At 38.3% G+C, this 13,641-nt stretch overlaps 1 protein-coding gene across 2 annotated transcripts in view; it reads right to left on the bottom strand.

The window, feature by feature from the left end:
* The window catches only part of Ros1 (ROS proto-oncogene 1, receptor tyrosine kinase), a 95,850-nt gene that overhangs the window by 78,443 nt on the left and 3,766 nt on the right, over window positions 1–13,641 (bottom strand). The window contains exons 2-6 of one of the 2 annotated variants that reach the window (XM_013032802.1): window positions 10,500–10,544; window positions 9,266–9,325; window positions 5,736–5,762; window positions 4,014–4,074; window positions 167–315 (exon numbers count right to left, since the gene is read on the bottom strand). In XM_013032802.1, coding sequence (XP_012888256.1) covers window positions 167–315; window positions 4,014–4,074; window positions 5,736–5,762; window positions 9,266–9,325; window positions 10,500–10,544 — 342 coding nt within the window. The remainder of the gene's footprint in view (window positions 1–166; window positions 316–4,013; window positions 4,075–5,735; window positions 5,763–9,265; window positions 9,326–10,499; window positions 10,545–13,641) is intronic. The other variant, XM_013032801.1, reaches the window with a different exon arrangement.

Genomic DNA, 13,641 nt, shown 5'->3' with positions numbered 1-13,641 from the left:
GGCTCAAGTGGGAGAGAGCTCGCCTTGAGCTGAAGAGCTCAGGGACAATGCTCGGGCCCAGAGTTCAGGTCCCATGACAAAAGAAAGAAAAAAACGAAGGAAGGAAGGAAGGAAGGAAGGAAGGAAGGAAGGAAGGAAGGAAGGAAAGGCAGGCAACTTTGCATACCTCTGTGTAAGTCCAGCTGCCTGGAAGTTGTGCATATTTCCACTGAATGATATATTTTACTCCAGAGATGTTCGCAGGTTTCCACCGCAGTGCCACACTATGGCTTCCAATGGAAGATGCAAACGGGGCTGAAGGAAGTTCTGTGTCTTCTGGAGAGGAAACAATATCTCACTTACCATACACTCCTGTTCAACAGAACAGGATGGAGTGTGCCCTCTTGACCCGGGGCTCTGTGCATTCATTCTCCTACTGTAGTAACTCACCTGCATAGTAAACAGAAGCACATATTGGAGGCAGACTTTTTCTTTTCTTTTTATAGGCAGGTAGTGTGGAAGGTGCTGAGACCGTTTGGTTTTATCTTAGGGCACCACTTTCTTTTTTTTTTTTTTTTGTTCGGTCATAGGGCTTGAACTCTGGGCCTGAGCTATACCACTTGGTGCTACAGCACCACTTTTGGTTTTCTGGTAGTTTATTGGAGATAAGAGTTTCACAGACTTTCCTGCCCGGGGTTGGCTTTGAACCATGATCCTCAGATCTCAGCCAGAATCCTGAGCTAGGATTATAGGTGTGAGTCACCAGCGCCTGGCTGACAGGGCATCATTTTTTTACATGCAAGGGAAGCAGATGCCAAAAGCATGTCTGTGGCATAGAAGAATCATCCATCATCCCAAAAGTATTTTTGAAATTTTATACTGTAATTCTACTATCACTGCGCTTCTTTTCCACAATTTATTTGGTATATGTACAAAACTACTGCCTTATCAAATTCAGTACATCTACAATGACAGCTGAAGAAAGTTGAGGCTTAGAGTGACTGCAATAATTATTGTAGCACTGCAATTATCCTGAAAATGTCTTCAAATTCCAAACATCAAAAGCCAAAGAAACACCATTATTGTCTTCATGCAAAAGACTCTGTACTCTGCTCTTTTGTATTACAAAATATGTCATGACTTCTAAACATTAGAGACATGATCATTTGTGGTATATGTTTATTGGGTGTTATTTGCTGGATACAGTATTAATTAAATACACTGGAATAAAATTTATCTTATTTCAGCTTTTCTATTTTTCCAAAGATGTGATTAATGTAATTCTTACATTTGTTTTTTTAGATTTAACAGGAAAAAACACTATACTAATTGAGAAAAATGTGGTAGATTTGTTAGGGAGATTAAAATGAATGGTGAAATACAAATCCCTAAGAATTCATTCTTTTACATAAAAACGAATGCAATTCTCATCATTACATATAATGAATTAAAGTCTGTACTCTAAAATCCAGGAAAACTAAAGTCATTGTTATCTGAGAGCTCAACCTGAAAAAAAGAAAAAAACCCTGAAACAATCCTTCTCCTTTGAGTTCTGTATTAGCAGGTCATTTGGGACCTTGACCACTGTATAAAACAAAGCACCTCTACTTTTTTCCATTTTTTATGATGCACGCTACAGACCCCTGGAAGAGAGGTTCAATATAAAGTTGACAACAGATAAGGAAAGATAACTTGTGGCCATTAGCAATGATTGAAGGCAGAATAGAAAACCAGTTTTATAAGCATAAGTAAATGTAAATTTCATAGCTGAACATAGATACATTTCAAAGCTATGGTGATACATATGGAAAATCAAAGATAAAAGTATATTTATTCTAAAATAAGATAGTCAAATGGAATGAGTTGAATGGAACTAGGTACTTTTGAGACATGGCACATGGTTATGGAAAGGTTCTGTAGCCAGGTGCTTGTGGCTCACTTCTGTCATACTAACTACTCAGGAAAGTGAGATGTGAGGATTTGGATTCAAAGTCAACTAAGGCAGTAAAGTCCATGAGACTCTCATCTCCAGTCAACCACTGAAAAGCTGAAAGAAGAGCAGTAGCTCAAGTGGCAAAGCATTGGCCTTAAGGGGAAAAAAAAAGCTCAGGGACAGCACATAAGCCCTGAGTTCAAGCCCCAGAACAAGAGCACACACCCACAAAGAAAGGTTCTGCAGTCAAACAGCTGGGTGGCAATAGCAGCTGTATCTCTTATCATCTATCGGACCCCAAGAAAACATGTAAACTTTATGCTTCGATTTTTTAAATTTATTTTTATTGCAAAGGTGATGTACAGAGGGGTTACAGTTACATGGGTCAAGTAATGAGTACATTACTTTTCTAACAGTGTCACTACTTCCCTCTTTTCTCCCAATTCAATTTTCTTCTCTGTTGTAGTAATAGGATTTATATCTCTGCAGATAAAAGGTGCTTTTTATGAATTAATGGGAACAGTGTCTGACAAAAATTCCTAATAAAAATATCTCTTGTTATTTTAGTGTGTTATTGGCTATTATCATTTCTTACCATGTGGAAAAGGACATGAACAATCTAAAATCTAACATGTAATAAGACAACAGAGCCATAAGTAAGTGGGTGAGGTAACAGATTCATTAGTGACAAATGAAGTCTTAGCTCGTGTGCAAAATGATTCATTATAAAAACCTAAAGACCCGTTGCAACAATGAGAAGTACAAGTTGTCATGTCGAAAACGAACTTTACAAATTTGGGGGGGGGGAGGATTAGGTGGGGGGGAGGGGGGAGGCTGGGAAGTGATGTGAAGGGTAAACAAAGGAGGAGGCTGCAATGCTTGATAAGAAATGTACCATTATCTTGCCCATGTAATTGTAACCCCTCTGTACAGTATGTTCACAATTTAAAAAAACTAAAAAATAAATAAATAAAAATAAAAACCTAAAGATAAGGTGACATTGTCCAAAAAGAAATGTACTCTTAGCTGGGCGCCAGGTGCTCATGCATGTAATTCTAGCTAGTCAGGAGGCTGAGATCTGAGGATCACAGTTCAAAGGCAGCCCAAGCAGGAAAGGCCGTGAGACTCTTATCTCCAGTAAACCACTCAGAAAAATCAGAAGTGGCTCTGTGCTCAAGAGCGCTTGCCTTGAGCTGAAAAACTGAAAGACAGTACCCAGGTCCATGACTGAAAAAAAAAAAAGAAATCTACTCTTTACCTGACCTATGTAACTCTAATCCCCTTGTACACCACCTTTATAATAACAATAAAGATTTTAAACCCTAAAGATAGGGTCTGTATGCTCCATTGTGCTGGTCCTAGGGTTTGAACTCAATGAACTTTTATGCTTAAGGCTAGTACTCTACCACTTGAAACACAGCACCACTTCCAACTTTTTTGTAGTCAATTGGGTATAAGGCTCATGGACTTTCATGACCAAGCTGGTTTCAAACCATGATCTTCATATCTCAGCCTCCTGAGTAGCTAGGATTACAGGCATGAGCCATTTGCATCTGTCTCCAATGCTTTCATATCTAGACTTAGCACATCTCATTTGTTAGGGGTACATAGATATTATTCCATAGCTGATGAGAAATTAAAATAAAACATTGATTATACTCATACTCTAAAAGAATTGTATAAACAAGTTGTTAAAACAATTTTACACTATCCACCTAATATTGCATAGTTACTAGGAAGGGTTGTTGTTTTTTCTTTGTCAGTCACAGGGCTTGAACTTAGGGCCTGGGCACTGTCCCTTAGTACTTTCAGTCACTTTGAGCCACAACTTTACTTCCAACTTATTTGGTAGTTAAATGGCGATTCTTATCTCTAATTGTCTCAGGGACTTTCCTGCTTGGACTGGCTTCAAACTGTGATCCTCAGATCTCAGCCTCTTGAGTATCTATGATTACAGGCATGAGCCACTGGTGCTCAGCTCTCTATAAATATTTTTTTATTCTACTGAAATGTAGAAGCCAGAATATTTGAAGAGGTTCTTCATTATTCTTTCATAAGAACAAACCCTGGAGAGGCTTCATTACTGGTTGTGTTTCCTTACCTAGTACTTGATCTTCGTGGGCACCTTCTGCAATGCTACAGCCAACGTCACATGACTCTCGCTATGGAAGAAAAGACAGCATGTGAACCAATGTAGCCTTAGTGCTAACGTTGCTGATAGGCTTCCAATTACAACTTGACATTTGAAAGTCTTTTATGCACGTGTATCTTCATATCTAAACATCAATTTTAAAACTTAAGAGTTCCTACTTGTTAATGGGATTTGAAAAGATATTTCCCTATTTTTGACCACGTTTCACAGTTGTTTTTTTTTTTAAAAAAAAGGTAGAAGGAAGGGAGGAAGGAAGGAAAGAAGATAGGAAAACAAGGAAGGAAGGAAGGAAAAAAAGACTTGAAGCAAAAGCACACATTGTAAAACTATGATCAATTTCCCTGCTTTCCTTCAATTTATAATTGCAATAACTGGGAAAACACACTATGTATATATTCTCTTAAAACAAAGGGTGTCCCGTACAGAATAAGATAGTTCTGTGTTTTTATTTCAAGGGCATTTAAACAGAACTGAAGTGTTAAAGTGAGAAATAATACAGCTTCTTCGTATCAACTACTATCAAATAAACTTAATTCTGAGGAGATAAAATCCAGGACATATCATTTTAGTGATGATGACTGAGTAGAAAAAGATCAAAGACTCCAAGGCTTTTCTTTTCTTTCCTTTTGTGGGGGGAGGAAGGAGGATCCAAGATCAGATCTCTGAACTCAGTACCTGATGCTTTTGCTCATTGGCTAGCACTCTAACAACTGAGCCACACCTACAACCTCCCCTCTACACAAGGCCTTTCTGAAGAGGAGAAATTTAAAAAAAGAGGGCAGAGAGAACCTTGGAGGAGAGCCAGAGCTATCAGAAAGTCACGTAGTATCAAAGCAGCCAGGGGGAGTGAGCAGGGACCTGTGTTTCAAAATGCATTTTGTTGAATAATGAAGAAATTGAGTTAAAGAGTTCTCTTAATGCAGTAGATTTCATGATAGAAAACTCTTGGTTTGGGAAAAGAAAACTCAGATTAGAGTAATAGACAGTCAATCTAAGCATCAGCAGGGTTTACATAGGTAGATTCAACCAATTGATGGTCAAAAGTAGTTTTAATTGTATCTTGATTAAACATGTACACATACTTTTTTCTTTTCTGTATGTTTCCAAAACAATACAGTATTCATATTGTACTAGATTAGAAGTAATCTAGAGATGACCTACAGTGTGTTGTACTCAGGTTCATTCTAATTACTGCACTTTTTATATAAGGGTCTTGAATATCCAAGGATTTTGGTATCCACAGAGGTTCCTAGAACTAAAGAATGAATGTATATTTCTATATGTAAATATGTGCATACACATATATGCCCCGATATATTTTTATATTTATTCATTATATATTTATACATATTTAATGTACAAAGTTATATAAAACAACAAATATTTGTACCTACAATGGATGATGCAGTTTTTATGCCCAAAGTAGTATAATATTACCTAGGGAAGGCCTCTGTGTACTTAGATTGACTTCCATTTCTTCATTTTTAATTTTTTCTTTGCGTTTTTCTTTTGTCTGACACCAAGAGTCCAACTCAGTATGTGATGTTTTTGCTTATTGGCTAATGCTCTATCAAGTTAAGTCACACCTTCAATCCTTCTTAAGTTAATAATTTTTTAAGGATTACAGGCAAATACATTGGTTTTGATAACATCTTTTTTGTATCAACTCACCTCGCAAATGGCAACATAGGTATCATTCTGCATAGAAAAAAGAAAGTAAAACTTACTTAAAATTCTGAATGTTATAATTTTAATGATACTTAGCTGTACATTTCCTCCAAATTAACTTCTTTCCCCACCATTGAGTTTTACAAAAAAATAAAGCTAGCAACAACAATTAAAAAGGAACTCAGAGTTGTATAAACCTGTGTTCAGGCTTTTGTACAAATAACTCTAAAAATTGTTTACGTCACTGAAAAAACTATCTACTAGAAATTTTTTTATTGTGAAAATACCTTACAGAGGGGTTACAATTTTACAGGCAAGGTAATGAGTACATTTCTTATCAAGCATTGTTGCCTCCTCCTTTGTTTCCCCTTCCCATCCCTTCCCATCTTCTCCACCCACCCACCCTGCCCCATTTCCCCCTTCTAGAAATTTTGTGTTTGGTTTTGTTTTTTGTTGGCCATAGAGTCTGGGTTCTGTCCTTTTTTGCTCTAGGCTAGTGCTCTACTACTTTGAGCCACAGTGCTATTTCTGGTTTCTGGTGCTTAATTGGAGATAAAAGTCTCATAGACTTTCCTGCCCACGCTGACTTTGAACCTCGATCCTCAGATCTCAGCTTCCTGAGTAGCTAGGATTACAGGCATGAGTCACCGTCTCCTAGCTATACTAGAAATTTTTGATCAACTAAGGAAGAGTTATCTGTAACAGACCAGACTAAGGAATGGACTTAGATGAGACTAATTGAAATGAAAACCATTAGTAGCTCTGTCTAGTAAAATCCAGCAGGCTCCTCTGCCCAGATTATTTGTCTGTCATTCACATTTCTTCCTGTATTGTTGCTTAGCAACGAAAGGTATTTTGCACTCTACACTCTGCACTCAGAGATATGTGTGCCCCACTCTGCGGTCAGTACAGGAGATATAGTCTGAAAAAAGACTGGAGAGACAAATAACTAGACAAATAACTAATTAAGTGGCAGTTTGTGACAATTATATAGTAGATACTAAGTCCAGCATCAATTTGTGAGCATAAGTAACTCCTCTTACACATGTTCCTAAGAAACACATTAGATGAGAAAAAACTATGAAGACTCTGTCCAGGAGGGTTCAATATCCTTATTTAAAGTTCACTATCATAATTTGACTCATAATTACGAATATCTTAGGATTACTATGATTCAAGTCTCCGTAACCTCCAATGAACAAGTTAAACAAAAGAACTCACTTTTTTTAATCTATCCTTAATAGAAACAGAGCACACATAAACATAGCAGATATACAGAAGTGCACATATCATATTTATTCAGATGTCAAATTTTCATATAATGGTCATAGTCAACAGAACTTTCCAGCCTCCCTGTTTCCCCACTTCCTTATTATTTTCACTCCATCCTGTCCAAGGTGACCTTATCCTGAGCCGCATAGCACACACAGTCTGGTTTGTATTGGTTTTTTTCTATCTGTGAACCATATGTAAGTGCATTCACTGTGTGCTCTTTGTGAATTTCATTTATTTTGATTTTTTTATTTTTGGCAATAGTAGGGTTTGAACACCATTCCCTTGCTAGGCAAGTGTTCTATCACATTAGCCATACCTTCAACCCTCCTCCTTCTCTATTAGAAAGACATTTTTAAAAAATAGGTGCAAAAACTCCTATGTTCTAATTCTTTCAATCCTTTTTGCTTTTGCCAAAATAAATCACATATCATATGTGTGATGAAATATTCAGAGGAACCCACTTTCATATTATAAAATTTTCATCCATGAGGTAAAAATACTTATTTCCAGCATTATCCTTAGGAATGAGGTTCCATTATTATACTAAGTTACTATTTTTTGTTTGTTTTTTGGGTCCGGTTGTGGGGCCTGAACTCTGGGCCTGGGAGCTGTCCCTCAGCTCTTCAGCTCAAGGCTAGTGCTCTACCACTTGAGCCACAGCGCCACTTCTGGCTTTTTTTTTTGCTTATGTGGTGCTAGGGAATTGAACCCAGGGCCTCAGGCATAGCAAGGCAAGCAGTCTACCACTGAGCCACCTTCCCAGCCCCTAAGTTACTATTGAGGAAAGCAATAAAAGCAATGAGTGAAAAAAAAAAGCAATGAGTGATATGCCGTAACTATGTTACACATTAAGTGGCCAAGCCAGACTAAATTAAAAATGAGAAATAGAGTATCTGGAATGCATAATGCATATTTTACATGATGTAGAGAAAACCGGGTGTTTGTGATCTCAGGGTTATATTATTACCATGTTCCCCACAAAGAAACATTGAACATGAACATAACCTGCAGCTTCCTTCCCAAATTTTGGTCTAAGGATCACCAGCATCTCTCTCATCACTGGGAGCTTACTATATGCACAGAATCTCAGGACCCATCCAGGCCTACTGGTCAAAATCTGCATTTTAACAAGACCCTAGATAATCATACATAAAAACATGAGAAGTGGGGCTGAGAAGGTGGCTCAGTGGTAGAGTGCTTGCCTTGCATGCCTGAGGCCCTGGGTTCGATTCCTCAGCACCACATAAGCAAAAAGAAAAAAGACGGAAGTGGAGTTGTGGCTCAAGTGGTAGAGTGCTAGCCTTGAGCTGAAGAGCTGAGTGACAGCACCCAGACCCAGAGTGCAGGCCCCACGACTGGACCCAAAAAAAAAAAAACCATGAGAAGTGCAGAACTAGGAAACTTAAGAAAGTTTCTACTAAGTTCTACTACAAGAACTTTATAGTTGGGGCTGGGAATATGACCCAATGGTAGAGTGCTTGCCTAGCATGCCTGAAGCCCTGGGTTCCATTCCTCAGTAACACATAAACAGAAAAGGCTGGAAGTGGCACTGTGGCTCAAGTGATAGAGTGCTAGCCTTGAGCAAATGAAGCTCAGGGACAGTGCCCAGGCCCTGAGCTCAAGCCCTATGGCTATCAAAAATAATAATAACTTTATACTTTGGGAATAATTTGGGCATCTTCAGCTTGCTTAAACATTTCTTTGCCTCTTCATGTGTTAATAATGTTAATCTCAAGTGGTTGCCCATTGATTGTTAATAAACGTGTTCTAGCTTATTGTTTACAACTACAAAAAAAGTAATGCTGTTCTTTTTTCTCATTACTATATATCATTCAGGCTGCTTGGTTTTCAAGTTGAGAATTAATAGAAATGAAAATAGGAATCAGCGTAGACAAATTTTCTCTGGATGGAAATATCAATATGAAAATTAAAACAAGCTGGGAGCCAGTGGCTCACACCTGTAATCCTAGTTACTCAGGAAGCTGAGATCTGAAGATCACGGTTCAAAGCTAGCCCAAGTAGGAAAGTCCATGAGACTCTTATCTCCAATTAACCACCAGAAAACTGGAAGTGGCTCAAATTGTGGAGTGCTAGCCTTGAGCTGAAGAGCTGAGGGACAGTGCCCAGGCCCAGAGTTCAAGCCCCACAACCAACAGAAGAAGCAGGAGGAAGAGGAAGAGGAAGAGGAGGAGGAGGAAGAAGAGGAGGAGGAGGAGGAGGAAAGAAAGAAAGAAAATTAAAACATAGTTAATACTTACACACATTAAAGTGCAGTTTTCCTGGTCTACAGAGTTCCAAAAATGACATCCTTGGATACACTACAAATTTAATAACAGAGAAAGCAAGGCAAGGGTGACATTGTTCAAAAAGAGATGTACTCTTTACCTGAATTATGCAACTCACCTTTGTAATAAAAATTAAGAAAAACAATAACACATTGATCAAAATGTAGTATACGCCATAAGGTGACTTTTGAAATTGTAACCTCTTTTGCAACTATTTAATAATAAACTCTTTAAAGAAACAAGCAAACAATGAGGACTGAAGAAATGTGACTTTCTCCTGTCACCTGAAAATGCTTAATAACAACAGTATCACCCGATGATTTAGAAATCAAGATCTTTGGGCTGCCATATCTACAGACAGACCCAAGACACAGTGTGGTTCCCCTCAAGGCAGCTGGGTTGCTGAGAGGCAACATACCCTCAGTGGGCCTGGAAAACAGACAGCACAGGACACATCGTCCACTGGGTAGCTGGCAGCAGATAAAGTCTAGCACAGTATGGCACAGGTATATTTTGGGTCCTCAGGCAATTCTCACACAAGCACACTAAAAGCAGGGTACAACTAGAAGGTGGTATGTCTACCTAATGGGGACATGATGTGAAAAATCTGCTGCCTACTAGCCACTGGAGACTATAAAGCATAATGCTCTCAAAAATAAAACTAAGTATCAGAACAAAACAATTTGTCCAAATCCATATCTCAGCTATGTAGTCAAATTCTTAGACTTGAATTCACCTTATGTATTTTCCGCTTTGAACATAGTTTATTTTTTAATGAATTCCATAATTCAGACCTCTCGCTATTTTCAGTTGACATTGCTTCATCAAGGATGAATAAGTGAGATTTTACTTGCCAATTTTCATTCTCATAAAAATTTGAGTATTGGCCGGGAGCCAGTCCATCCTGGCTATAATCCTAGCTACTCAGAAGGCTGAGATTTGAGGAGCACAGTTCAATGCCATCCCAGGCAGAAAAAGTCCCCATGAGACTCATCTCCAAAGAACCACTCACAAGCTGGAAGTGGTGCTGTGGTTCAAATGGTAGAGTGCTAGCCTTGAGCACAAAGAGGCTGAGGGAAAGCACCTGGGTGCTGAGTTCAAGCCCCACAACTGACAGAAAATGAAACAAAGAAAGAAAACCTGAGCATTGTCTCTGAGCAACACAACATACATTGTGAAATTCTTGACAATGGAAGCAATTACTTACTGGTACGCTGAGATTCGATGGTGACCCAATATCAAATTGCCTGCCCTGAAATGAAGAAAGAGTAGTAATCATCAGCTTTCAATATTAGGCTCAGTGAAACTACCACAGCTTTTTAAAAATAGTTATTATTAAGGAATTGTACAGAGGAGTTATAATTCCATAAGTCACATAATGAATGCAATTCTTCTTGGACAATGTCACCACTTCCTTCATTTTCCCCTGGTTTCCCCCTCCTGTCCCTGCCCACAAGTTACATAGTTCATTTTTTACATAATGTATATGTGGGGAGGGAAAGCTTTCTGGAATAGTGTTGCCTCTTTTTGTTCTTTAACTGTCAAATAAAAGCTAGATGTTTTTAACTCATTAAATTTGCCAAGTGTTCCTGGCTCACAACTCTAATCCTAGATACTCAAGAGGCTAATATCTGATGATTGCAGTTCACGCAGCCCACACAGGAAGTCTGTCTCCAATTAACCAGCAAAAAGCCAGAAGTCGAAGTGTGGCTTATGTAACAGAGCTTCAGCCTTGAGCCAAAAAATCAAGCAAGAATGCAAGGTCTTAAGTTGAAGCCCTAGTACCAGCATATACATAAAAAATGAATAAATAAATAGATATTAAATCTGTCTTGTAATCAGACAAAATGCTGGTATAAATTTAAAATGTACACTTAAAATTCAGCAAAAACTGCAAAGGTACAGTGAAAGTGTGGCTACGGAAGAAGGATGGAAGGAGTCTCAGACAGAATTAAGTAAGCCTGTGGACTGCCAGCTAGTCAGCTCAAGCATCTCTTACATTAGAATTGAATTGTTCTGAAGTTTGCTCTCCTTTTTTAATGATTGTTCATTAAAACAGAAATTAGAAATCCCAAGTACTTCTAGCTAGTACTAGCAGCTCCTAGTACTTCTAGCTAGTGCTGATCAAAGCTTCAAGGTTTGCTGATAGGAACCACTGGATTGGAAAGGCAATCCAGCAAAAGATAAGGTATCTGTCCTTGGCTGAGTCAATACTGCAAGCAAGATATGTTATAAAAGTGACAAAACAAGGAGAGCTATGGAAGTAGTTTAAACATGTGATGTGGCCTCTTAACTACCTGTGCTTTCAAAAGAAAATGGGAGAACATTCCACCACTGAGCTCAAACAATACCTTTCCTTTCCATCCATTTCCCTCTTCACTCTGTCACCAGTGCCCAGAATAGATTCTATTGGAAACAGTTCAATAATTGTTTGCTGAATTCAAAGTGATACCCCACTTCAGAGTGTTCTAGAAGTTCCTTGGAGGTATAACCCAATGGCCTACCATTGTTTAGATTAACTTGAAAGGTAATTAGACACAGGTGCCAGCTGCCAAACATAGTCTTGTGTCTCCCTTTATTTAATTTTCTTTTTTGTTAGTTGTGGGGTTTGAACTCAGGGCTTGGGCACTTTCCCTGACCTCTTTTGCTCAAGACTAGAACTCTACCACTTTGAGCCATAGTGCCCCTTCCAGTTTTTGAGTAGCTAATTGAGACCAGAGTGTCACAGGGACTTTTCTGCCCAGGCTGGCTTCAAACCATGATCCTCGGATCTCAGCCACCTAAGTAGATAGGATTACAGGCATAAGCCTTCATTTACTTTTCAAATGAGGTTTTCTAATTCCATTCCCATTTATATTTACATTATAAGCTTTTACTTTGAATGGGCGCTGGTGGCTCACGCCTGTAATCCTAGCTACTCAGGAGGCTGAGATCTGAGGATCGCGGTTCAAAGCCAGCCAGGGCAGGAGAGACCGTGAGACTCCTACCTCCAATAAACCACCAGAAAACCGGAAGTGGCACTGTAGCTCAAGTGGTAGAGCGCTTGCTTTGAGCTGAAGAGCTGAGGGACAGCGCCCAGGCCCAGAGTTCAAGCCCCATGGCCGACAAAAAAAAAAAAAACTACAAATGGTAATATTTTGTTTTTAGAAAGAATATATAATTCAGATTAATTTTGCAACCAAACAGGGGCAAGGAGGTTATCTCTGGAGTCAATGCTCTTGTGAATTTGCAATGCCTCTGTTAACCTGCACCAGATTCCTCATTTTCACTTTAGACCTTAGGGGCTCCCTACAGTTTATCTTAGTTCCTTTTGTTCCGATTAACAACCTCCCAGAAAAAGACCCATTCCACATCTCTGACCCTCTTAATTTAATCCCTGCTTCTTGGCACAAGTTTTTCTATCCTACCCACATCAGCCGGAACTAATCCATTCTTTTCTTCCTACCTCAATAGAGGAACAAAGCAAAATGATCTGCATATTTAACCACATATGTTATGCTTGTTCCCACTGTAGAAAGTTAAACTTAGTGTTCTCACCTTAAACACAAGTAGAGTGCTCTTTAATTTATAAAGTTCCCTGAAGACTTAATTAAATAATTATTAATTATTATAATACAATGCTGGCCCTTAGGAATCTACTCTTAATATTTTCCGTAAATGTTTACATACATATCTGACTAACTATGCAATAACCAGCTCAGGAATAGGTGCAGGGTATAGATCTATCTTCTCTTTCAATTTTGAGATTTAGTAACCCATTGTTTTCTAAAACTCTATCGAAGCTCAACCAACAATAAATGCAAATGACAACTTAGATGTCTGCCATCCATAGATGTTTTAATTTTGCCAATTTGAGAAATAAAATTTTATTCATTTGTAATAATTCTGTGGTTCTTGTAAGGTTAGCTATCTATCATATATTTTAAACTCTTAAGATTTCTTCTTGTATAGTGACTTTTTAAGTGATTATTAAAGTTCTAAAACTACATGATTTTATGTATATCAGGGTTTATAAAATATTATGTTTTTAGTTGTTATTGTTTTGGTTTTATTTTTTTGCCTGTCCTGGGACTTGACCTCCTGGGTTGGGTGCCATCCCTGAGATGTTTTTGCTTCAGGCTAACACTCATCACTTGAGCCAAAGCTTCGCTTCTGGCTTTTGGGTTTTTTTTTGTAGTTTACTGGAGAAAAGAGTCTCATGGACTTTCCTGCTTGAGCTGGCTTCAATCTTGAATCTAGATTTATTAATGTCATTTAAGTAGTCTGGATTCTTTGTTGCTGCTGTTTATCAGCATATATTAAGTTGTGCAAGAGAGATTTCATTGTGATATCTCCACTCACATATATAA

The sequence above is a fragment of the Dipodomys ordii genome, unplaced genomic scaffold (genome assembly GCF_000151885.1).
Source record: "Dipodomys ordii isolate 6190 unplaced genomic scaffold, Dord_2.0 Scaffold157, whole genome shotgun sequence".
Lineage (NCBI taxonomy): Eukaryota > Metazoa > Chordata > Mammalia > Rodentia > Heteromyidae > Dipodomys > Dipodomys ordii.
This window is presented reverse-complemented; position numbering and strand designations above follow the sequence as displayed.